The sequence below is a fragment of the Canis lupus genome, chromosome 25, assembly GCF_003254725.2.
Source record: "Canis lupus dingo isolate Sandy chromosome 25, ASM325472v2, whole genome shotgun sequence".
In the NCBI taxonomy this organism is placed as follows: domain Eukaryota; kingdom Metazoa; phylum Chordata; class Mammalia; order Carnivora; family Canidae; genus Canis; species Canis lupus.
Genome location: NC_064267.1, coordinates 19,934,146 through 19,961,095, shown reverse-complemented (window position 1 = coordinate 19,961,095; position 26,950 = coordinate 19,934,146). Strand labels below are relative to the sequence as shown.

General features: G+C 41.2%; 1 protein-coding gene across 11 annotated transcripts in view; it reads left to right on the top strand.

Moving 5' to 3' along the window:
* LOC112670194 (ankyrin repeat domain-containing protein 26-like) overlaps window positions 1-26,950 on the top strand; it is a 212,535-nt gene that overhangs the window by 60,872 nt on the left and 124,713 nt on the right. For 9 of the 11 annotated variants that reach the window (XR_007405833.1, XR_007405834.1, XM_049101118.1 and 6 more), the window contains 4 exons: window positions 3,492-3,598; window positions 17,303-17,417; window positions 17,849-18,022; window positions 21,642-21,748. Coding sequence is in view for 9 of the 11 variants with exons in the window: in XM_049101118.1 (XP_048957075.1) it covers window positions 3,492-3,598; window positions 17,303-17,417; window positions 17,849-18,022; window positions 21,642-21,748 (503 nt within the window). In the remaining 2 variants the exon portion in view is untranslated. The remainder of the gene's footprint in view (window positions 1-3,491; window positions 3,599-17,302; window positions 17,418-17,848; window positions 18,023-21,641; window positions 21,749-26,950) is intronic. The other 2 variants (XM_049101120.1, XM_049101119.1) reach the window with 2 other exon arrangements.

The following is a 26,950-nucleotide window of genomic DNA, read 5'->3' as shown; positions in this document are numbered from 1 at the left end:
AGTTAGTGACAATACAGATGGTAATTGTTTTAATAACTTTGCTTCAGCATTCCTCTGAACTCATTGTCTGTTCGGTTAGCAATCTGAGGGAAGTAAATACAAATAGATTGTAGTTGAAACAAGCATTGGAAAATTCTGACAGTAGGTGTTATGAGTCTTCATAGCAATTTTCATTAGAAGGTGGGGCCTAATTTGTTGGTAAAACGTGATCCTGATGCTTTAGGAAAGGATTGATGTCCAAGTATTTGTTTTATGCACAGCCGTTGGAAACAGTCACAGCGAATAGAAAAACACAAGTAGGCTATAGACTAAATGTGGCTCCCAGATATATTTAGTTTCCACTGTCAGTTGAGCTAAGATTTAAAATTATGACACACATGTAGAACTCTGGATTTTGAGCTTTTCTTACAGATGACTTCTCGTACCTTGAGTCCATGCTGCTGTTTGGTATGCTGTGCAGAGGCTGTCCCTTTATATGAGGCATGTGTCTCTAGTTTGCTCGTGTCCCCGACTAGGTTCTTCACTGACTCGTGTCACCTGCTTTGCCTCCATAAGCATTGAGATTACAATTACTGTTTTATGGTGTATGTTGATAAAGATTTCAAGATTTTCAAGACAATCCCTGTTAATTGATAATATATTTTTTGTATTTTATGTTAATTTCCTAGGATTCAGATTGACTTTTCAGTTTGTCTCCTAATTTTTTTTCATTTCTTTATTCAGTAATCATGGGAGACCCAGAGACAGAGAGGCAGAGAGCTAGGCACAGGGGGAAGCAGACTCTTATGGGGATCCTGATGTGGGCTCGATCCCAGGACCCTGGGATAATGATGTTCAACCTCTGAGTCACCCAGGTGCCTCGGAATGAATTTTCTAAGTTAGGAATTGAAAGTCGGTTTTTTCACAAACATTTTTTCTTTATATGTACAGTAATCATGTTCCTTTTGGAATATCTGCAAGCCATATGAGGTTAATCCTGGTTCTACTTGGATAGATTATGCATATTTCAGACAATATTATCTTTCTCCTTGGTATTATTCCCTAAATATGCAATTAATTTAGTAGCTTATATTATACTAAAAAAATCCGTATAAAGCAGTATTAGAATTTTTGAATAATATTTTTTACTTAAACTCAGTTTCCCAACATGTAAACACCCAGTGCTCATCTAGTATTAGAATTTTTATTGATAAGTCATGACATTTTTATTTCTGATTTACACTTTGTCTAAATTATAAAATAATCATAAATAGCAATGATAGTAGAAACTAGAATACAAACAGGTTTCTTTAGAAGTAGATGTGCATTAGGTTCCCAGAATTAGTATAATTGAGAATAAAATGTCATATTGACTTAATTCACTTAGCGTAATACCCTAAGTCAGTCAGAGAAAGACAATTCTCATATGATCTCATTCATATGTGGAATATAAGAAACAAGACAGAGGATCATAGGGGAAGAAGAGAAAAACTTAAACCAGAGAGACTGAGGGAGACAAAGCATAAGAGACTCTTAATCATAGGAGCCAAACTGAAGGTCACTGGAGGGGTGGAGTGGGAGGATGGGATAACTGGGTGGTGGACGTTAAGGAGGGCACATGATGGAATGAGTCCTGGCTGTTACATAAGACTGAGGAATCACTGACTTCTACCTCTGAAACTAATAATACACTATATGGTAATGAATTAAATAAACGGGTAAAAATGAAAAAAAAATCTCATACTGCGCTTTCTAACAGTTAAGATAAAACTTTATCATGGTATAATAGGGGAAAGTCCAAGGACTATTTATGTAGTTACTTATTTTTAATATTTTATTGTTTTTATTTTTTAAAATTTTTTAAAGCTTTATTTTTTTAAAATTTTTATTTATTTATTTATGATAGAGAGAGAGAGAGAGAGAGAGAGAGAGGCAAAGACACAGGCAGAGGGAGAAGCAGGCTCCATGCACTGGGAGCCCGACATGGGATTTGATCCTGGGTCTCCAGGATCGCGCCCTGGGCCAAAGGCAGGCGCTAAACCGCTGCGCCACCCAGGGATCCCTATTTTATTAATTAAAAAAAAATTTTTTTTTATTGGAGTTCAATTGGCCCACATAAAGAATAACACCAAGTGCTCATCTCATTGTGTGCCCTCCTTAACCAAAGATTAGTATTAAGCCGTCAAAATTCATTTGAAGCTTGTTTCTTTTATTTTTATTTATTTTTCTTTTTAATTTTTAAAAGAATTTATGTGTTTTAGAGAGACAGCACATATGCACAGGCTTGTGGGGGTAGGGGAGGTGGAGAGGGAGAGGGAGAGAGAGAGTGTCTTAAACAGACTTGGTGCTGAGTGCCAGGGGAGCCCCGAATCCAACGTGGGGCTGGATCCCACGACCCTGAGATCACACCTGAGACAAAATCAAGAGTCACTCAACTGTCTACGCAGCCAGCTGCCCTGAAACCTAGCTCTTTTCATTCAGAGTCCATCTCCTTAGTGACTCATTTGGAGCAGGAGTGTTTTATGTTGACATCTGGGATCCCCATACCATTGATAGAAGAGAATCAAGCAAGTTTGTACAACCTGGAGGAAACCTTTACCTTTTTATTGGAAAGTTCTTAAAACTATATCCCTGGGAACTCTTATTTCTCAAGTATTAATGTTTGCTACAAAAAAAGGAATTGTCAAATGGGGATAAGCAAATGTAAATGGAGTTCATTTGTGCAAGATGTATAGTGCGGTTTTGTCATATTTCACAAACATAGATGATCATTGAATCTTTCTTTTGGGGCACAGTATCTCTTGGAAATTATGTGTTCTTTGGACTGTAAGAGAAGAAACAGTACTCCAGAGATATCCATTAAAATCAATAACAATACTTTAAATATTTACTACTATGGTTTAGAGAGTGGAGATACAGAGATAAAAAATAACCCTCCCCTCTAGAAGCTGTTGGTTTAGATGGTGTGGAATAAAATAACTAGAGTATATCATAATCTATATTGTGAGAGCAGCAAAGATCCTTGGAGCCAGGCAATGTTTAAAGCGAGTTTGTGGAATGACTGCAGGTAATCTGTTGAAGAGGAAGAGGAGGTCTATTTTATTATTTTTATTTTACGTTTTAAAAAGATTTTATGTTTTTGAGAGAGACAGCGAGCGAGCGAGCAGGAGAGCGAGCACGAGTGGAGGGGAGGGGCAGAGAAAGAGGGAGAAGCTGACTCCTTGCTGCAGAGGGAGCAAAGAGGGACTCCATCCTGAGACCCTGGGATCATGACCTGAGCTCATGAGCTGAAGGCAGATGCTTGGGCAACTGAGCCACCCACACTCCCTGAGAAAGCAGAATTTTAAAAAGAAGGAACAGCTGGTGAAACCATGGAGGGTTGAGAACGAAGGGGCTAATTTTATTTAAGGTCTCTGTTACATGTTTAAGTTACAGGATGGTTTAGAATTTTTACGATTCATTATCCAAATATGTAATTTTGTAAATTACAAATTTTGTTTGCACTTTTACAGGATGGCTTCACACCGCTTTTACTTGCTGTAAAAAACGACAAAAGGAAAATGGTGGCATTTTTAGTGGAAGAAGGAGCAAATGTCAATGCAGTTGACAATGCTAAAAGGTAAAGTTTTTTTTTGTATGTGTGAATCTTAGTATTTGGTCAAGAGTGGTAACAATTTCTGAAGGCAGAAAGTTTAACTTAATAAGAAGAGTATTAACTTACAGGTATAGTGAAAAATGTCAGCATGTGATCGATTCGGTAGAAGACAATTATTCTGACAGGACAACGTGAAGAACATTGTATCGTATAATTCAGGATCCTTTGTAATATAGATTGATGTCATTTGCAATAGTTTTTTTGCTGTATGATTTTACAGTAGCTAAAAGTGTTTCTTGTCAAAATTGTTAGTTTTTTAGCTCAGAGCATGATGCCAGAGTCCGGGAATTGAGCCCCACATCGGGCTCCCAGCAGGGAGCCTGCTTCTCCCTCTGCCTATGTCTCTGCCTTTCTTTCTGTGTCTCTCCTGAATAAGGAAATATAATTGATAAAAAAAAAAATTTAAAGAGTCCAAGCAGAAACCTCTGAAATGGTCTCCAAGCCTTCATTTGGTAGGGTAAACCAAAAACAACCCTGCATCCTCTCCTAGGAGAGATGCAGAGGGATAGTGCTAGGAGAGCTAGGCAGTGGGATAGTGCTAAAGGATGAAAAGCTGGTGAGCTCTATCACATTTCTGCTTGATTCACTAGTCTGGCCCATTCAGAGACTGGATAGATTGTGGCAAATATCTGTAGTTACTGTCACCTTAAACAAAGAGTCGTTCCGCAGTTATTGTGCGCCTCTTATTGCTTCCAGAACAGATTAATAAGACGTCAGGTACATGGTATGTCACCACTGATACGGCAAATGCATTCTTTTCTATTCCGCTAGTGAATCAGAAATAGTTCATATTCATAGAGTATAGACAAAGTGTCCATTCATTTCATTTGCCTCGGTGTTTTATTAACTCATGAAGCTAGGCCATTTGAACATCCCCAGAATATCTCATTGGGCCTATCATACTGACACCATGCTAATTTGACATGAGGAGCAGTAAGAGGCTATAACGCTTTGGGCCCTTGGTAAGACCACATGAATTGACATATCCGTGAAGTTTTGAGGCATCTAGTGGGCATGCCAGGATATTCTCGCAGGAGTGAAATAAAAACTGCCACATTTTGAATACCTTTTCACAAAGACAGAAACTGGGAGACCTCTTTGGGTTCTGGAGGTAGCATATTTTACACCACTAATTCTCAATGTGTTGGGGGTGGGGTGGTGGGAGAATAATTCTCCTCGGGGAGCATTTGGCAGTGTCTGGAGACCTGTTTTTTGACATGTCAAAAGCTGTACATACTTATGTATCGAATTCGGTGAGTTTGTGCATAAGTGTAGACCTCTGTGAAATCATCACTGCCTTAAAGCCATAGTCCTACCCATCACCTCCCAAAGTTTCTTCCTGCTCTTATTAATTAGTTAATTAATTAATTGGTAAGAACACTTGACACAAGATCTACCCTCTTAGCAAATTTTAAGTATGCAATGCAGTATTATTAGCTATAGACACTGCTAACAATAGATTTGTCCGGAGACATTTTCGAGCCTCACAACTGAGGACGTTGCTGGCATCTAGTGGGTCGATGTCAGGAGTGCTGGTAAACATACCCAAGAGAGGCCTCCACAACAACCCACCATGTCCATGGTACAAGGTTGGGAAACCTTGTCCTACATTGAGTACTCCTTTCATCCATACACCTTGGTGAAACTAAAGAATGCAAGACTTCAGTGGTCTCAGAGCAGATGAATTGTGCAGCAGGTGCAGGCTGTGCTTAGGAGTCCCCACTGCTTTGGTCACAGGATCCAGTAGACCCTATGCTATTCATGGTGTCAGTGGTTGGGAAAAGTTGTACCGTGGATCTTAGGGCAAGCCCCTGTTGGAGAATCAGAGCGCAGGCCCTTGGGGTTTTCTGATCTTGAGTCCCCATCAGAAGCTTGCCTGTAGAGGAGTCCTATGGGAGACAGAAATGACTTGGTTTTAGTATTCCTTCTGTGCTAAGTCATTGGCTGGACAGCCTAGCAGAGACCCAAGGCCCTGGTGTGAGTGCTACGATGGATATGAAAATGTAGCAGCTGTGTCTACATTTTGAGCTACAGTTCAACTGTGCTCTCTATGGTAGATCCTCTAGAAGACTAATCCGAAGAGTGCAACTCCCTGGCCTCTATATTAGTCTGGGTCCAATCAGAAGATGGATATGACATAGTATTTTAAACCGTGGAAGTAAATATAAAGAATTACTAAATGATGATGAGATAGTAATGAAAAGATGGGACAGAGAAGTCTGAAGACAGTACCACAGAAGAGCTAACTTGGGAGGGGGGTCCAAAGTTGCTAAAGAAGGTGTGATTGCAGCACGATGGATGGCAGAGAAGTTTGAGTCCTGTATGTCTGACTTCCTCTGTGCATCCAATTACCAGCCTCAACTCATTTGTGTCCCAGAGGGTTGTTCCTGTTTGCCTGGAGATTGAGCAACTGGCCCTGGCCCATGTTCTGGTTTGCTTCCCTTCTTCTTCTTCATCTTCTTTCATCTTCATCTTCGTCTTCTTTGTGTTCTCCTTCTCCTCCTCCTTTCCTTCTTCTTCTCTTCTTCCTATCCCCTACTTTATTCTCCCTTGTCCCCCCCCAACCCCCCTTGACCAGCATCAGAAGTACTCTTTCCAGCTGTGCACTCCAGAGCATGCAGTGACCTGCCTATAATGGATACCATGCACCCAGCAAATGCTCTTGACACCCTACTCACTCTGTGCATCCAGTCCTTAGTCTTAACTCTGCTGTATCCCTAAGGGGTTTGTTGCATCCTTCTGCATGTGCATATGATACACTGGAGGCCTTGCACTGCTCTGCTGGTCCGTGGGCTCATTGTGCCCTGACACTCTCTATACATCCATTTATCAGACAGGACTCCCTGCACTCCTGAAGGATAGTTCCTGTTCGCATGATGAGTAGCATGGACTAGCTTTGGCCAGGCAACTCTGACTGTAGTTCAGACATCTCCTTCAATGAGATCTGAATCCCAGCCTTGGGATTTACCCATTCGGGTAATCTTTCTTGGGTAATCTTGCACCTTAGTATTTGGATTTCTTTTCTCATCTTTATAGTTGATCTACTGTTACAGTTCATCATTTTTTTATATTAAACGTTCCCTGTTCAAATTACTAAGTGGTTTGTCTCCTGTTTGGACCCTCACTGATACACTATCCCTTCTTTTTGGAATGTGCTTCTCTCCCTCTCACTGGCTAACCCCTTTTCATTCTTTAATTTTAGCTTTGATACTGCTTCTTCCTGTGCATCCATCCCTGACTCACTACCCTTATTTTTACATGACTCCATAGGCCCTTTGAGCTCACCTGAGATGTGGCATTAAACTCGCCTCTACTCCGTGAACACCGCAATGTCATGTTTGTTGTTCCCTCACTGACTCCCACAATGCCAGAATACAGGTTTTCAGTACACGTTTCTGATTTAACTTTGGGTCCCTTTGAGGTGGTTCTCCCAGGTCAGGGATCTCCAGTAGACTATGGCCCAGGTCATCCTCAACACACTGGAGCCCTCAAATTCTCATCATGGTTTAATTACGACATAGTTTCAGTTTTCCTCAGTAGATAGAGTGGACTGCAAGGGGAGAGATGTCCAAAAGAATAAATAACCAGTTATGAAAAACTGTTGGTTGTTTTTTTTTAAATTTTTATTTATTTATGATAGTCACACACACACACACACAGAGAGAGAGAGAGAGAGAGAGAGAGAGGCAGAGACATAGGCAGAGGAAGAAGCAGGCTCCATGCACCGGGAGCCCAACGTGGGATTTGATCCCAGGTCTCCAGGATCGCACCCTGGGCCAAAGGCAGGCGCTAAACCGCTGCGCCACCCAGGGATCCCCGTTGGTTGTTTTTTAAAGATTTTTATATTTTTGAGTGTGAGAGGACACAAATGGGGGTGGAGACAGAGGAAGGGGGAGAAGTAGACTCCCTGCTGAGCAGAGAACTCGAGGCAGGGCAACCCCAAGGCCCCTGAGTCCTGACCTGAGCTAAAGAAGCCTTATTTAAAAAAAAAAAAAAAAAAAAAAAACTTATTTTTTTTATTTTTTATTTTATTTATGATAGTCACAGAGAGAGAGAGGGAGGCAGAGACATAGGCAGAGGGAGAAGCAGGCTCCATGCACCGGGAGCCCGATGTGGGATTCGATCCCGGGTCTCCAGGATCACGCCCTGGGCCAAAGGCAGGCGCCAAACCGCTGCGCCACCCAGGGATCCCAGAAGCCTTATTTTTTTTAAGATTTTATTTATTCATTCATGAAAGACACAGAGGAGAGAGAGAGGCAGAGACACAGGCAGAGAGAGAAGCAGGCTCCATGCAGGGAGCCTGATGTGGAACTCGATCCCAGGACTCCAGGATCTCGCCCTGTGCCAAAGGCAGGCACTAAACCACTGAGCCACCGAGGGATTCCCTTAACGAAGCCTTTTAATGGACTGAGCCACCCAGGTGCCCCAATGGAAAGTGTGTGGTGAATTTCTTGGCAACTCTTAAAAGGAGAAGACATTCATGACAGCCCTGAAGTAGAATTGGAAAACCTGAGCTAAGGGATTTGGTAAAGCATTTATATCTCAGTTGTTTTTCGTCATAAAACCTATATTACCCTAACACTTTGTTATTTTCATTAGTATAACTACCAGATGAGTATGCGGCAATGTTGAACCAGGACATATATGAGACTCAGATGGGGATGGGAGTTCTAATCAGGAACTTTCTAGAGGATGTCTGTTCTAGATCCAAAATTGTTTTCCACAGAAGTCTGGGAATTGGAAATCTTAGGTTTCAGGTGATTGTGAGAAAGTCTTTGGGGGATCCACATAGCATTTGACCAAGGAACAAAGAAGCTCAGAGTTGGACTACCATATACTCTTTGAGTATCTCTGATCTATAGAAAAACACTACAGTCAACCAAATTCTTTAACGTACCTGGAGTCCTGGTGTGGAGTTCCTATCTCCTTATAGCCTGGTAATGCCGTTGCCTCTCATCGCAGGTTGCATTAGGAAATGTCAGTCTTCTCTTCAGTTGTCACTACAGAGAGCCTCTACTGGTCTCATAAGTCACCCTGGGGGATTCTAAGGGGACAAAAGATAATTTTCTAGCTGGCACCTGTAAGAGACAAATGCTTGATGCTCATAGTTGCAATCATTCACACGCACCAAAACCATTTGGTCTAGCTAAGCTGAATAGGGCCAAGAAATGGTTTCTTGTTGTTGTTACCCCTTTGTTTTTGTTCATTGCTCTTCCACCAATGAACATATCTGCCCTGGAACTAGCCACTCTCTCAGAAGGGACCCTAGTGGTCTCCAGAGTTCTGTAGGTCATTCCAGCAGCAATTTCTGAAGACGCAGACCCCCTTAGTTTCTAGGTTGCTCATTCCAAACAACTTCTTGTCAAATCATGCAACCTACACACACAAAATGGCATTAAATGGCCTCTGAAATAAGTGCCTACACTTCTATCTATGCATTTGTCTTGCTGTAAAAATAGACAACAAACTTCCCAATTTTGCTGGTGCATCTTGTGCAACAGTAGTTTCTGTTAGGTTTTGTTGGTCAATTTCTTTTCTCTTTTCTTTTCTTTTCTTTTCTTTTCTTTTCTTTTCTTTTCTTTTCTTTTCTTTTCTTTTCTTTTCTTTTCTTTTTTGTTTTCCTTTCCTTTCCTTTCCTTTCCTTTCCTTTCCTTTCCTTTCCTTTCCTTTCCTTTCCTTTCCTTTCCTTTCTCTTCTCTTCTCTTCTTTTCCTTTTCTTCCTTCCTTTCTTTCTCTTTTCTTTTCTTTTCTTTTCTTTTCTTTTCTTTTCTTTTCTTTTCTTTTCTTTTCTTTCTTTTTTGTTGTTCTATTTGACAGAGAAAAAACAAGGATAAGGAGCAACAAAGGGAGAGGGAGAGGCAGGTTCCCCACCGACCAGGTAGCCTGATATGGGGCTTGATCCCAGGACCCTCAGATCGTGATCTGAGCTTCTGAAGGCAGATGCCTGACTAAGCCCCCACTCCTCCCCTTTTCTAAGCAGGCTATAGTCCCAATATGAGGCTTAAACTCACAACCCCAAGACCAAGAGTTGCATATTCTATCAACTAAGCCAGTCAGGGGCTCCTACTTTGCTTAATCCTTAAAATCATTAACAAATGTAATAGGAATCTGGTGAGTGAGTTTGGGGGTAGCTAGTTTTGTATTAGCTGTTGTCATGGGTTTGCTCCTGCTTTTTTCTATCTGCCTCACCCACAATATCGCGTGTAGTCCAGTTGTAATTAATTAATGGATCAATTACCACCACATTAAAGAAGTTTCTGTAGACATTCGTATACAGCCTCGGGGTGTGTGTGTGTGTATCACATACACATAAATATGAACAGACTATCCTGTTTGTATTTTACTTGATTTTTTTTTTTCAACCGCATCATACCATTCTTCATATAGATCTTTCTGGTGAAATCTTTCCCATCCAATCCGTGCCTTCCCTGAGTACCTACGAGAAACTGCCAACTTTTGTTAACAAACATGCAGTTTAAAAAGTGCTTTACTTTCATTACCAAATAAATACACAGATATCAAAAGAGTGACCACTTACAAGTTATAATGGGAAAATATTTCATTAGAAAAAAGAAAAAGCCAGGATATAAACACATCACGAGGTGTATGCAGGATTTACATAAGGGGAAAAAACCTCCTGGAAGCTAAGGAGGGATGTCAAATTAGACTTAAGCGCAAAGGCATAACGTGCATCTAAATACACTGATTCAAGTTGATTGATTCTGTTACCATTAATTCTCTTAACCTAATTAGAAATTCTCTCCATGAATTCTTTAAATTTGGCATAGTGATTAAAAATTCATCTCAAGTAACGTAGAGGTAAATATTGCCAAGAGAATATTAAAAAAGAGAAGATTAAGAAGGGGAACTATGGACCTGTATTGGATACTAAAACATATGTATAAAGAAGTTAAAATACTAGAGTACTGATTCAAGGTCAGTTGAATCCAGTGTAAAACCCAGAAACAGAAAAACATAACAGAATGTATGATAAAGTGGCATTTTAAGCTAGGTGAGAAAAGATGGATCATTTTTTAAAAATTTTTATTTATTTATGATAGTCACAGAGACAGAGAGAGAGAGAGAGAGAGAGAGAGAGGCAGAGAGACAGGCAGAGGGAGAAGCAGGCTCCATGCACCGGGAGCCCGACGTGGGACTCGATCCCGGGTCTCCAGCATCGCGCCCTGGGCCAAAGGCAGGCGCCAAACCGCTGCGCCACCCAGGGATCCTGAGATGGATTATTTAGAAGAAGCAAATAACTATTTTTAAAAACAGTTCTTAAGTGTTGGGGCGCCTGTGTGTGGCTCGGTTGGTTAAGCCTCTGTTTATTTTTATTTTTTGTGTTTGTTGATTTCAGCTCATATTCCTCCGTGTCTCTCTCTCTCTCTCTCTCTCTCTCTCTCAGAAAAAAAAAATTCTTTAATGTTGTACCACACTGCAAACTAAATCTTGGATTGATTAAAGATTAAATTGGGGAATAACAGCAAAAAATAAAAATAAAGAAAATGTAAACGTAAGGCTGGGCCAAATCGGAGGATTATGAGGCATGCAGAATTGCGTTTTCATTTCATCTAGGGAATATGAATTGTTCTCCCCTTGTGAGCTTGCACTTGATGATACACATTGCCAAGTCTGACCATGAGAACAGTTTTCTGTTGGCTGCATCTGCTCCATTCCATGGAGACTGACAGGGGTCCCTAGGGATGTGGAAGAGGAATCAACTGAGGGAGAGCATTCGTTAGGGAAGTATTCTGGGGGAACATGCTTTCATGCACTCTAGCCCTAGTCATATATAAATACTACTTTTTTTATCTTAAGATTTCATTTATTTATTCACGAGAAACTCAGGAAGAGGGAGAAGCAGGCTCCCTGCGGGGAGTCTCGTGCGGGACTCGATCCCAAAATCCAGGATCAGGACTTGATGAAAGCAGATGCTCAACCACTGAGCCACTCAGGGGCCCGGAAGACTACTTTTCCTCACCCCAGAGTCTTTTGCAAATGTCCCGTAATGCTCAGCCGTCCCGGCAACATTTGAGGGGAAGCCAGCCCAGGTCAAGGGGATCGCGGAGATTTGAGAGGCTTGGGCCTCCTGGGCCATGCGCTTTGGGCACCCTTGGCCATGGGCTCCTTGTGAGCAGGCGAGGGACGCCAGTTTCTGAGGTGCACAGGCGCATTTGTGTTTAGCTGCATTGCTGGGTTACATTTGTTCTGCAGAGAGAGATTTTGAACCCCGGCGCTTGGTCGCTGGGACGTTGCTGCGAGGCCGGCTTGGCTTATCTCCAGCACTAAGTGTTGAGCTCTAGAGGCGGCGAAAAGCTGTGTCTGTGAAGCCTGAAAGCTTTGCGATGAAGACCGTGTTTAGCTTCGGGGGTAACGGGCGAGCTGCCCTTGGGCTTCAAGATCAGCCCGCGGAGGGCCGGCTCTGGCGGCGTCTGAATGGTACCAAACTCGCCAGCCGGGCCCTGGGTACCACATCCCAGACAGAGGTCTCAGAAAGATCCACAAAGCTGCCAGCGGGGGCAATGCAGCGAAAGTGCAGCAGATTCTGTTGCTGGGGATAAATGACTTGAATGATAGAGACCACATGAACAGGTGATAGGGACTTTGCAGCGGCGGGGAGGAGGCAGGGTGGACGGGGAGAGGCGCTCACCTTGCCGGCCTGAGTCTGGAGAGCTGAGCCCTGGCTGACCACCAGGGCGCTTGGCCATCTTTCTTCTGGTGGCCCCGCAGCAGTAGTTGGTGGAAGCTTACCTGGGGTCCACTCCGGCCCACTGAGCAACAAAATGTCTTCAGCTGCCTTTGGGCCCGTTCATAATTCTCCGTAGGGAGCACTTTACAGACAGTTTTGACGTGATTTAATGGATTTTCAATAGTAGTAGAAACGAAATTAAGGGGACGCCTGGGTGGCTGAGTGGGTGAGCATCTGCCTTTGGTTCAGGTCGTGATCCTGGGTCCTGGGAGCCCCAGTCGGGTTCCTAGCAGGGAGCCTGCATGTCCCTCTGCCTATGTCTCTGCCTCTCTCTCTGTCTGTCTCTCATGAATAAATAAAATCTTAAAAGAAAAACAAATGAAATTAAGTATATATGGTATTTTATTTTTAATGGACATCTTATACGAGTGTTATTAAAGAGTGCATGCTGAGAGAAGTAATTCCCAGAATTACTTTGGATACAGGGCAGTATCTGACTTCTGTGTACAGTTTGTACCTATGTCATTTACTGAGGGACCTTGGAAGGAGATTTGGAATTGGGAAGATGGTTCTGTCTGTGAATAGGAAGTCTCATTTTTCTGAAAATGTGTACTCTTCCCATGTTTATCAGTATTCCACAACGCAATAGAAACGTTGTGGTTTTAGAAATTTTGAGCTTTTATGTACGGTCTCTGTTCTTTTCATTGTGATAAAATTAAGAAAAATTTTGCAATCACTCCCTATATTGTACACCTGCACCTAATATAATACAATGCTGTATGTTAACAAACTGGAACTAGAATAAAAACTTAAAAAAATTTTTTTTATAGAATACCTTCTAGTTATTAAAATGTACCTCAAATTTCTGCAAATTATTCCTTGACTAACAGCTGAAAAGACGGATAAATGAATGGAACACGTAAGAAAATGCCAAACACCTAAGTGTATGTTAAGACTTTATAACTTGATGCTGGTGACATTTCATATTAGTAGGAAAAGGTGAATCATTCATAATGTTGATGACATATCTGCTATTTGGAGAAAACTAGCTAGAATTGTATCTCATAAACATAAGTTCCAGATGGAATACAGATTAAAAATGTTAAATCTGCAAAATACAGTACAAAAGAAGAAAACACGAATGCTTCTGTGCCCGTTTTTTTATGTTGACAAAGACCATTCTAAGAATGACTTTAAAAGCAAGAGTTCGGGCAGCCCAGGTAGCTCAGGGGTATAGCGCCGCCTTCAGCCCAGGGCCTGATCCTGGAGAACCCAGGATTGAGTCCCACGTTGGGCTCCCTACATGGAACCTGCTTCTCCCTCTGCCTGTGTCTCTGCCTCCCTCTCTCCCCCTGTGTCTCTCACAAATAAAGAAAATCTTTAAAAAAATAAATAAATAAAAGCAAGAGTTCTGGAGGTTGATTCAGCCACATAAAAAATTAAAACTCTCTGTATATCAGAAAATAATATAAGAAAAGAATGTCCTTGCAAAATATTTACAACATATGTGTATCAGATAAAAAAAAATGTCTTTGTTTTACAGGGAAGGTATTAAAGGAATGAAATAGGGGGGCCTCTGGGTGGCTCAGTCAGTTGGCTGCTTCCGACTTCCTCTCAGGGTCATGATCTCTGGGTCCTGGGATTCAGCCCCTGGTGAGGCTCCCTAGTCAGTGGGGAGTCTGCTTTTCCCTCGGCCCCTCCCCTCTGCTGGTGCTCTCTCTCTGTCAAATAAATTAAAAAAAAAATCTAAAATATAAAAGGAATAAAATCCCATTTTCCATGTGTAAGCTTTGTGAAGATAAAGAATGATGGTACTTATACTCCTGGTTAAAGTTGTTTTTGACTTTTCGGATAGTTCGTTGGTTAAGTCCCAATTGAAAAATATGTATTCCTTTTACCCATGAATTTTATTGATGTAAAGTACGCTTAGTAAATAATTAAAGATAAACAATATGCAATATGCTTTTCTCAGCACTATTTACAATAGCAATGTATTAAGAACTCATCTAATGGCCTGTATAAATTATAGGCAGTGTATCCATAGGCTGGACTACTATGTGACCACTGAATGTGGCAAAGATAATTGATACACATTAACATGCAAAGCTGTACTTTAGTAGATCATTAAATGAGGGGAAAAAATTGTTTTGATGATACAAACACATAAGCAGACAGACAATGGTTTTGTTATAGCCAAAAAGATGTGCAAAATATAAAACTAGTTTTCTTGTTTCTTAAAAAAGAAGTCTCTGATTTCTACAGGAAAAGGTATATAAAAATTCCAACAAAGGTTTATTATCAATGAAGTAATCCAGGAGAACAGCAAGAATATGAATCTTGTTGTAGAGACAAAAAGAATTTCTATTTACTTTTAAGAGGCTTCATTGATTTATTTGAGAGGGAGAAATCAGGCACACAAGCGGCAGGGAGGGGCAGGGGGACAAGCAGAAACCCCGTGGAGCAGGGAGCCTGATGACGTAGGACTTGATCGCAGGACCCCCGAGGTTCATGACTTGAGCCAAAGGCAGATGCCTAACTGAGTCACCCAGGTGCCCCTCTTTCTATTTAAAAAAATTTGATGGGCCAGGATTGGTATTTTCTGACAACCTTTATTTAGCCTCTTCAGAAGTAAGGGGAATATTTTTATGTGTATTGTAGATTTTATTATGCATACATTAAATATATACATACGATTTTGTTATGTATGGCTTTATAACGTGTAATAAGTAAATGATTAATAATTTGTTTTAGTTATTAAATCCTTATGAAAATAAAAAATACAAATGATACTGCCATAGCTTATAGAATTTTTGTTTCCCTCTTCTGAAAAAAAAGTAGCAAATATAAATTTTCATTGCTATTTCAAAAGTATTAGTTTACTTTACAAAAGTTTTCTTTAAAAGTACTGAACTTTCCTGTTGTCTTGGTGGCTGTTTGTTGAGCATCAGACTCTTGATTTTGGCTCTGGTCATGATCTTAGGATTGTGGGGTTGAGCCCCCTGTCGGGCTCCATGTTCAATGGGGAGGCTGCTTGAGATTGTCTCCCTCTCCGTCTGCCCTTCACCACATTCATGCATTCTCTCTTTCTCAAAGAAATAGATAAATCTAATATATCTTTAAATAGATATATTAAATATAGTATATATATTAATAGATAAAAAATCTAATATATCTTTAAGTAGATATATTAAATATAGTATACATATTAATAGATAAAAAAAACTATTGAACTCTCCAAATGTATTTATTCTTCAGTCCATGTATTTCCCAAACAGAACCTGAACACAGGATATGTAGCAGACATAGTCTACTCAGGATCTTTTTCATTCTTAAAAAGACTTCATGTTGCCCCGTATGAGCAAGATGAGAAATCTTATGCATTTAGTTTTTAATGCTTTCATTTTTAAGTAATCTCTTTACCAACGTGGGGCTCGACGTTTAAGGACACATGCTCTACTGACTGAGCCAGCCAGGCAATCTTAAGATGAGAGATTTTATTTTATTTTGTAAATGTTAAAAGATGTATTTATTTTAAAAGGAGAGAGAAGGTCATGGGAGAGGGAAGGGACAGAGGGAGAGAGAGGAACCCAAGCAAACTCCACCCTGAGCATGGAGCCTAATGTGGGGCTCCATCTTACGACCTTGAGATCATCCTGAGCCAAAACCAAAAGTTGGACACTCAATCAACTGAGCCACCCGGGTGCCCCTAAAGTGAGAAATTTTAAATGGAAGTATTAGGACTTAATCTCACGTGAAGCTTTTCCTTGGAACTTCCTGTCAAAGGAAAACATTTCTGAAGATCGGAAATTGTAAAAGATTACCTTTACCTGCCCTTTTGACATTTCGATAATATTAAATACTAATATTGGTAATTGGAAATACTTGATTTCTATGAATCTAAACATTTTCTATTAATTAAAATGCTTAATAAAATGAGCTTCCCCACCGCCCCCCCCGCCCCCGAAAAATAAAATGAGCTGTCCCCGTTTATTTGAATCCTGAGTTTCTTTTGGCTTAAACTTCCTTGTAAACCGAAGTAAGAATTACTTAAAAATATCCCTTTGTTATTTTAGTCTCTTTTACCCATAATGCTTTCAACTACTGAAAATTATTTTAGTTCTTGAACAGTGTAATTCCAAGTATATGACTAGAAGTGTAACAGACCTGTTGAATATGTCATTATTTCATTTAAGGCACCGTAGAGTGTATGATGCCCCACTAGTTATGTACCAAGAAGAAATTTTTAAAAATCATGCCAGCTATAGTTTTAAGACATGTTGAATTAGAAATTGGATTCCAGTGTCAGAGATATTAAAAGGTGACAAAAATGAGCACCTTAGAATCATTGAAATAGAGTATTCTTGCTCATCCTTAAACGTAGCTGCAAAGTAGGCATAATTGGATAATTTTACCTAATTGTAGTGGGTCTTTGTAAGTTGTATTAATAGTTATAATAATACTTGTGCTAGGAACTAGTATTCTAAACACTTTGCATGGATCCTCGCTTAAGGATCACGACAAGAGGTCTTGTGAGATAACTACCTTTTATTTTATTTATTATTACTATTATTTGGTAACCTCTATAACCAACAGGGGGCTCGAACCCCTGGCTCCCGGGATCGAGTCACATGCTCTTCAGAGTGAGCCAGACAGGTGACCCGAGATAACTATTTTTATGCTCCTTTTGTGGATGAGGAAATTGCGATAATTATAAGTGATAACAATTATGTGACAGAGTGCAAATAGGAATCATACTCAGCTTGAGCTGCCTCCTGAGGTCATGCTCTTCCTAAACAGATAGGCTGCTCTTTCAATAGAGTGGTGAATAATCACTAATAAATACTGTACTTTCTTTAAACGAATAATAATTCTTTGTTTTGGAGTCATGAGAAAAACATGGCTCCTTAAATTATGTGAATTAATTTCGTGTTTTGAAATAGTACAGTGTAATTTCCTGACAATTCCTTTCACTTTCATAGGTCTGCTCTCCACTTGGCCTGTGTCCATGGTTATGTAAATATGGTGAATCTCCTGGTAGACCAGAAATGCCAGGTCAACCTCTGTGATGAAGAAAACAGGACAGCTCTAATGAAGGTGCGTGGTCACAGCTATGTCTGCCTGAGATGGATTGGATTGAAGTAGTTGGAATGAACATTTTTTTTTTTCTTTTACCTAGAGTATCGAGAGTAACCACTACTTTTCAGAAACTAGGATCACTGAAATGTGTAACACAGGCTCATTCTATGAGGTTTTTCTACCTAGGAAAAAAAACAAATAGATATCCTAATGTTCCATTTTAGGTATTAAGCCTGAATCATTTATAAGAGAAGGAGAAATCTGCTGTAACTACATATTAAATAACAATCAAATGTTTCCAATGCTATGTTAATACTTAACACTCATCTTAAAAATTGACTTTTGTGACAAGACTTTTGCATTTAAACATAACTCATTGGTGAAACTTGTGGCATGTTTCGTTCAAATTCCCAGAATTTACATTCTGTTTCTTGGTGTAATGCTTACAGGCTATAGAGTACGATGAAGTGGAATGTGCAAGATTTTTGCTGGAACATGGTGCTGATCCAAATATTATGGACAACGAGGGCAACACTGCTCTCCATTATGCGACCTTAATGGAAAACCTCCCAATGGCAGAGAAGCTGCTGTTACACAAAGCAGATATAGAGGCCAAAAACAAGGTACACATCAACTTTTTTTTTTTTTTTTTTACAAAGTATTTGACGTTCTAAATATATATATATATTCAAAAAGTTTTTTAATATATATGTATATGTATATATATATGTACATAGGCACATATATATGAACACATGGACACGGAATTTTATACATCAGGTCCTGTCATCATGGAAACAACTCCAAAACCAAGCCAGGGGGAGGGAAAGAGAAAAGTAATGCATATAGAAAGGCAACTTTCTGTCTGCTAGCCACCCTTCCACCCCAGAAAGAAAATCTTCCCATTAGTGCCTGAGAGTAGATGGTGCTCTCAGAGCCCAGAAAGGATTGAAGGCCTAGAGGGGAGTGTGGTGATGATGGAGGCCGAATGCTGTGCGGGGGCTTAGGAGATGAATGCTTCTGGGGATAAGTAGGAGACCATGACCCAGAGAGTAGCTTGGGTGAGTGTAAATGAGAGGAGAAAGCAGCAAGTTGTAATAGGCCGTGGGCGCTCTAGGCCCTAAGGTTCAGAAGATGAGAGTAAGGGGATCAGGTCATGACATCCTACAGGGGGTATCTACTTGTGCTGGTAGCCACTCTGCCAGCCATGTGCCACGGTGAGGTCTCCCATTCTGGAGAGTAGCTCCTGCTCAGCCTGTGTAGTTCCTCAGTGGGGTGGTAGGTGTCTATGGGGAGCTGGTGATGACCACACTCGCCAGTCTCCCTGTGCTTTCTTTGACGTGCATTACCTTCAGTGGCTGCCCTTGCAGAAACACTGTTGCGTGCCATAGATAGAGTCGATTTTTCATATTTGGAAGTTCAAGCATTTCCTGAATGAAAATATTTTGAAATAATTGTCTAAGCTTCTGCTTTAAATAACAATACTTTTTATTTTTGAAGATTTTATTTATTTGAGAGAAAGAGAGCATGAGAGAGAGCACACATGAGTAGGGAGGAAAGGCAGAGGTAGGGGAAGAAGAGGCCTTCCCACTGAGCCAGGTAGCCTGATGCATGGGGCTTGATGTCAGGAGTGGGATCATGACCATAACCAGAGGGAGATGCTTGACCCACTGAGCCACCCAGGCTCACCATAATAATCCATTCTCCCTCCCTCCCTCCCTCCCTTCCTTCCTTCCTTCCTTCCTTCCTTTTTTTAAAAATATTTTTCTTTTCTTTTCTTTTCTTTTCTTTTCTCTTCTCTTCTCTTCTCTTCTCTTCTCTTCTCTTCTCTTCTCTTCTCTTTCCTTTTCTTTTCTTTTCTCTTTTCTCTTCTTTTCTTTTTTTTCTTTTCTTTTCTTTTCTTTTCTTTTCTTTTCTTTTCTTTTCTTTCTTTCTTTTCTTTTCTTTTCTTTCTTTTTTTCTTTCCAGCTCACATTCCAGGGTTTATTTATTTATTTTATCCTTTTTTTCTTTTTAAAATTTTTTTTAGTTGGAGTTCAGTTTGCCAACGTACAGCACAGCACTCAGTGCTTGTCCTGTCAAGTGCCCCACCCCTTGGTGCCCGTCACCCGTTCACCACAACCCCCCACCCACCTCCCTTTCCACCACCCCTTGTTTGGTTCCCAGAGTTAGGAGTCTCTCATGTTCTGTCGCCCTCACTGATATTTCCCACTCGTTTTCTCTGCTTTCCCCTTTATTTCCCTTTCACTTTTTTATATTCCCCAAATGAATGAGACCATATAATGTGTGTCCTTCTCTGATTGACTTACTTCACTCAGCATAATACCCTCCAGTTCCATCCATGTTGAAGCAGATGGTGGGTATTTTTTGTTTCTAATTGCTGAGTAATCCATGGTATATGTACGCAATGGAATATTATTCAGCCATGAGATTTTATTTATCATAGAGGAAGTGAGCAAGCATGTGCAAGCAGGGGGTGGTGTGGGTGCAGAGGGAAAGAAAGAGGGTGAGAATCTGAAGTAGACTTTGCGCTGAGCCTGGCTGAGGGCTGGATCTTATGACTCTGATCATCACCTGAGTTTAGACCAAGAGTCAGATGCTGAACGGACTGAGCCACTCAGTTGCCCCTAAAGAATGGTACCTCTGAAGAAGCATTAGAGAATGCAGCTTTCTTTTATGTATTTATGGCAAATATTTATGAGAACACAGAATGTGTTCTGAAGCTTTATTTTCAAAAGTTTTTTCTGACCCAGTTTGTTTTATTATTTAGTGTCAACAGAGGAAAGCAAAATTTGCGTTGGAAACACGCTTTGTCTTAAAACACAAAACAAATGTGTTTTACAGTATCAAATCTTGCTGCCGTTGAGAAGTTCCTTTTTGATCAAAAAGCGATTTATTAACAGGGTCGGAGTTATCTTTTATCAGCCTTGACTTAAGAGGGACAAAAGAGGGGAAAAGGAGAAAGGAGTCAGAAATATGCCGAGCAATTTGGAAAATCGGCAAATGAGGGGAAATCACTAGAAGAGGTTTTTTTTTTTTATTGTGTTTGTCTTTCTTCAGTTTTTATGTTTAGGCAAGGTGTCTTCAATTTGCAGGGATAATAATTTTTACTTTAGGAACCAGTGAGTATGTTGTAAACTTATCTAGAGATGAATCCTAGGAGGGCTCTGAGGAAATCAGATTGGCAGTGAACAGATGGTTGATTATGTGGGCAAGAAGAGGGTCACCTGGGCGGCTCAGCGATTGAGCATATGCCTTCAGCTCAGGGCATAATCCCGTGGTCCCAGGATCGAGTCCCACATCAGGCTACTGGAGTGGAGCCCGCTTTTCCCTCTGCCTGTGTCTCTGCCTCTCTCTCTCTCTCTCTCTCTCTCAGTCTCTCATGAATGAGTAAATAAAAATATTTATTAAAAAAGTGGCCAAGAAGAGGAAAGAACAAATAATCAACTGACATAGTATCGTATTTGGCAGCAATAGCCACTTAGACAAAACTCTAAACTCTGCTTGCAAATCTAGAATGTCTTGATGGGAAGTGAGGAGTGTGTAAATAATGGAATCAAGTTGCATTTTTGAGTTTACTGTTCCTTGTTATAACCTCTAGCCATGGAAATTGAATGCAGGTTTGATAAATGACTCATTTCTGTTTTTGGCGGAATCCTCAAGTGATAGGGAGAATTGGCCACATAGGTGAAAGAGGAGACTGACATGGTTGTATACTGCACTGGTTCTCAGCTAGAATTGTGCTGGTGAATCACAGTCAACTAGGGAACTTTAAAAGAATATACAAGCCAAAACTGTCCCGTGAAGCTTTCGACGGAGTAAATCCAATAACATGTGTACACAGAGATTTGGAAATAGTTTTTTGAGATTCTGATACAACTCTTGGCTAAGAACTACTGAAGAACTACATATACAAATTTAGAGATGTAAAAATATTAAATCTCTGCTAGAGCTGACGTTTGATATTGGCTACTTCCTTCCATCCTGAGACCGTGGGATCATGACCTGAGCTCATGAGCTGAAGGCAGATGCTTGACCAACTGAGCCACCCACACTCCCTGAGAAAGCAGTATTTTAAAAAGAAGGAGCAGCTGGTGAAACCATGGAGGGTTGAGAACAATGGGGCTAATTTTATTTACTTTCTATGTTACATGTTTAAGTTACAGGATGGTTTAGAATTTTTACGATTCATTATCCAAATATGTAATTTTGTAAATTATAAATTTGTTTGCACTTTCACAGGATGGCTTCACACCGCTTTTACTTGCTGCAAATGAGAACAAAGAGGACATGGCGACAATTTTAATGGAAGAAGGAGCAAATGTCAATGCAGTTGACAACGCTAAAAGGTAAAGTTTTTTTTTGTGTGTGTGAATCTTAGTATTTGGTCAAGAGTGGTAACAATTTCTGAAGGCAGAAAGTTTAACTTAATAAGAAGAGTATTAACTTACAGGTATAGTGAAAAATGTCAGCATGTGATCGATTCGGTAGAAGACAATTATTCTGACAGGACAACGTGAAGAACATTGTATCGTATAATTCAGGATCCTTTGTAATATAGATTGATGTCATTTGCAATAGTTTTTTTGCTGTATGATTTTACAGTAGCTAAAAGTGTTTCTTGTCAAAATTGTTAGTTTTTTAGCTCAGAGCATGATGCCAGAGTCCGGGAATTGAGCCCCACATCGGGCTCCCAGCAGGGAGCCTGCTTCTCCCTCTGCCTATGTCTCTGCCTTTCTTTCTGTGTCTCTCCTGAATAAGGAAATATAATTGATAAAAAAAAAAATTTAAAGAGTCCAAGCAGAAACCTCTGAAATGGTCTCCAAGCCTTCATTTGGTAGGGTAAACCAAAAACAACCCTGCATCCTCTCCTAGGAGAGATGCAGAGGGATAGTGCTAGGAGAGCTAGGCAGTGGGATAGTGCTAAAGGATGAAAAGCTGGTGAGCTCTATCACATTTCTGCTTGATTCACTAGTCTGGCCCATTCAGAGACTGGATAGATTGTGGCAAATATCTGTAGTTACTGTCACCTTAAACAAAGAGTCGTTCCGCAGTTATTGTGCGCCTCTTATTGCTTCCAGAACAGATTAATAAGACGTCAGGTACATGGTATGTCACCACTGATACGGCAAATGCATTCTTTTCTATTCCGCTAGTGAATCAGAAATAGTTCATATTCATAGAGTATAGACAAAGTGTCCATTCATTTCATTTGCCTCGGTGTTTTATTAACTCATGAAGCTAGGCCATTTGAACATCCCCAGAATATCTCATTGGGCCTATCATACTGACACCATGCTAATTTGACATGAGGAGCAGTAAGAGGCTATAACGCTTTGGGCCCTTGGTAAGACCACATGAATTGACATATCCGTGAAGTTTTGAGGCATCTAGTGGGCATGCCAGGATATTCTCGCAGGAGTGAAATAAAAACTGCCACATTTTGAATACCTTTTCACAAAGACAGAAACTGGGAGACCTCTTTGGGTTCTGGAGGTAGCATATTTTACACCACTAATTCTCAATGTGTTGGGGGTGGGGTGGTGGGAGAATAATTCTCCTCGGGGAGCATTTGGCAGTGTCTGGAGACCTGTTTTTTGACATGTCAAAAGCTGTACATACTTATGTATCGAATTCGGTGAGTTTGTGCATAAGTGTAGACCTCTGTGAAATCATCACTGCCTTAAAGCCATAGTCCTACCCATCACCTCCCAAAGTTTCTTCCTGCTCTTATTAATTAGTTAATTAATTAATTGGTAAGAACACTTGACACAAGATCTACCCTCTTAGCAAATTTTAAGTATGCAATGCAGTATTATTAGCTATAGACACTGCTAACAATAGATTTGTCCGGAGACATTTTCGAGCCTCACAACTGAGGACGTTGCTGGCATCTAGTGGGTCGATGTCAGGAGTGCTGGTAAACATACCCAAGAGAGGCCTCCACAACAACCCACCATGTCCATGGTACAAGGTTGGGAAACCTTGTCCTACATTGAGTACTCCTTTCATCCATACACCTTGGTGAAACTAAAGAATGCAAGACTTCAGTGGTCTCAGAGCAGATGAATTGTGCAGCAGGTGCAGGCTGTGCTTAGGAGTCCCCACTGCTTTGGTCACAGGATCCAGTAGACCCTATGCTATTCATGGTGTCAGTGGTTGGGAAAAGTTGTACCGTGGATCTTAGGGCAAGCCCCTGTTGGAGAATCAGAGCGCAGGCCCTTGGGGTTTTCTGATCTTGAGTCCCCATCAGAAGCTTGCCTGTAGAGGAGTCCTATGGGAGACAGAAATGACTTGGTTTTAGTATTCCTTCTGTGCTAAGTCATTGGCTGGACAGCCTAGCAGAGACCCAAGGCCCTGGTGTGAGTGCTACGATGGATATGAAAATGTAGCAGCTGTGTCTACATTTTGAGCTACAGTTCAACTGTGCTCTCTATGGTAGATCCTCTAGAAGACTAATCCGAAGAGTGCAACTCCCTGGCCTCTATATTAGTCTGGGTCCAATCAGAAGATGGATATGACATAGTATTTTAAACCGTGGAAGTAAATATAAAGAATTACTAAATGATGATGAGATAGTAATGAAAAGATGGGACAGAGAAGTCTGAAGACAGTACCACAGAAGAGCTAACTTGGGAGGGGGGTCCAAAGTTGCTAAAGAAGGTGTGATTGCAGCACGATGGATGGCAGAGAAGTTTGAGTCCTGTATGTCTGACTTCCTCTGTGCATCCAATTACCAGCCTCAACTCATTTGTGTCCCAGAGGGTTGTTCCTGTTTGCCTGGAGATTGAGCAACTGGCCCTGGCCCATGTTCTGGTTTGCTTCCCTTCTTCTTCTTCATCTTCTTTCATCTTCATCTTCGTCTTCTTTGTGTTCTCCTTCTCCTCCTCCTTTCCTTCTTCTTCTCTTCTTCCTATCCCCTACTTTATTCTCCCTTGTCCCCCCCCAACCCCCCTTGACCAGCATCAGAAGTACTCTTTCCAGCTGTGCACTCCAGAGCATGCAGTGACCTGCCTATAATGGATACCATGCACCCAGCAAATGCTCTTGACACCCTACTCACTCTGTGCATCCAGTCCTTAGTCTTAACTCTGCTGTATCCCTAAGGGGTTTGTTGCATCCTTCTGCATGTGCATATGATACACTGGAGGCCTTGCACTGCTCTGCTGGTCCGTGGGCTCATTGTGCCCTGACACTCTCTATACATCCATTTATCAGACAGGACTCCCTGCACTCCTGAAGGATAGTTCCTGTTCGCATGATGAGTAGCATGGACTAGCTTTGGCCAGGCAACTCTGACTGTAGTTCAGACATCTCCTTCAATGAGATCTGAATCCCAGCCTTGGGATTTACCCATTCGGGTAATCTTTCTTGGGTAATCTTGCACCTTAGTATTTGGATTTCTTTTCTCATCTTTATAGTTGATCTACTGTTACAGTTCATCATTTTTTTATATTAAACGTTCCCTGTTCAAATTACTAAGTGGTTTGTCTCCTGTTTGGACCCTCACTGATACACTATCCCTTCTTTTTGGAATGTGCTTCTCTCCCTCTCACTGGCTAACCCCTTTTCATTCTTTAATTTTAGCTTTGATACTGCTTCTTCCTGTGCATCCATCCCTGACTCACTACCCTTATTTTTACATGACTCCATAGGCCCTTTGAGCTCACCTGAGATGTGGCATTAAACTCGCCTCTACTCCGTGAACACCGCAATGTCATGTTTGTTGTTCCCTCACTGACTCCCACAATGCCAGAATACAGGTTTTCAGTACACGTTTCTGATTTAACTTTGGGTCCCTTTGAGGTGGTTCTCCCAGGTCAGGGATCTCCAGTAGACTATGGCCCAGGTCATCCTCAACACACTGGAGCCCTCAAATTCTCATCATGGTTTAATTACGACATAGTTTCAGTTTTCCTCAGTAGATAGAGTGGACTGCAAGGGGAGAGATGTCCAAAAGAATAAATAACCAGTTATGAAAAACTGTTGGTTGTTTTTTTTAAATTTTTATTTATTTATGATAGTCACACACACACACACACAGAGAGAGAGAGAGAGAGAGAGAGAGAGAGGCAGAGACATAGGCAGAGGAAGAAGCAGGCTCCATGCACCGGGAGCCCAACGTGGGATTTGATCCCAGGTCTCCAGGATCGCACCCTGGGCCAAAGGCAGGCGCTAAACCGCTGCGCCACCCAGGGATCCCCGTTGGTTGTTTTTTAAAGATTTTTATATTTTTGAGTGTGAGAGGACACAAATGGGGGTGGAGACAGAGGAAGGGGGAGAAGTAGACTCCCTGCTGAGCAGAGAACTCGAGGCAGGGCAACCCCAAGGCCCCTGAGTCCTGACCTGAGCTAAAGAAGCCTTATTTAAAAAAAAAAAAAAAAAAAAAAACTTATTTTTTTTATTTTTTATTTTATTTATGATAGTCACAGAGAGAGAGAGGGAGGCAGAGACATAGGCAGAGGGAGAAGCAGGCTCCATGCACCGGGAGCCCGATGTGGGATTCGATCCCGGGTCTCCAGGATCACGCCCTGGGCCAAAGGCAGGCGCCAAACCGCTGCGCCACCCAGGGATCCCAGAAGCCTTATTTTTTTTAAGATTTTATTTATTCATTCATGAAAGACACAGAGGAGAGAGAGAGGCAGAGACACAGGCAGAGAGAGAAGCAGGCTCCATGCAGGGAGCCTGATGTGGAACTCGATCCCAGGACTCCAGGATCTCGCCCTGTGCCAAAGGCAGGCACTAAACCACTAAGCCACCGAGGGATTCCCTTAACGAAGCCTTTTAATGGACTGAGCCACCCAGGTGCCCCAATGGAAAGTGTGTGGTGAATTTCTTGGCAACTCTTAAAAGGAGAAGACATTCATGACAGCCCTGAAGTAGAATTGGAAAACCTGAGCTAAGGGATTTGGTAAAGCATTTATATCTCAGTTGTTTTTCGTCATAAAACCTATATTACCCTAACACTTTGTTATTTTCATTAGTATAACTACCAGATGAGTATGCGGCAATGTTGAACCAGGACATATATGAGACTCAGATGGGGATGGGAGTTCTAATCAGGAACTTTCTAGAGGATGTCTGTTCTAGATCCAAAATTGTTTTCCACAGAAGTCTGGGAATTGGAAATCTTAGGTTTCAGGTGATTGTGAGAAAGTCTTTGGGGGATCCACATAGCATTTGACCAAGGAACAAAGAAGCTCAGAGTTGGACTACCATATACTCTTTGAGTATCTCTGATCTATAGAAAAACACTACAGTCAACCAAATTCTTTAACGTACCTGGAGTCCTGGTGTGGAGTTCCTATCTCCTTATAGCCTGGTAATGCCGTTGCCTCTCATCGCAGGTTGCATTAGGAAATGTCAGTCTTCTCTTCAGTTGTCACTACAGAGAGCCTCTACTGGTCTCATAAGTCACCCTGGGGGATTCTAAGGGGACAAAAGATAATTTTCTAGCTGGCACCTGTAAGAGACAAATGCTTGATGCTCATAGTTGCAATCATTCACACGCACCAAAACCATTTGGTCTAGCTAAGCTGAATAGGGCCAAG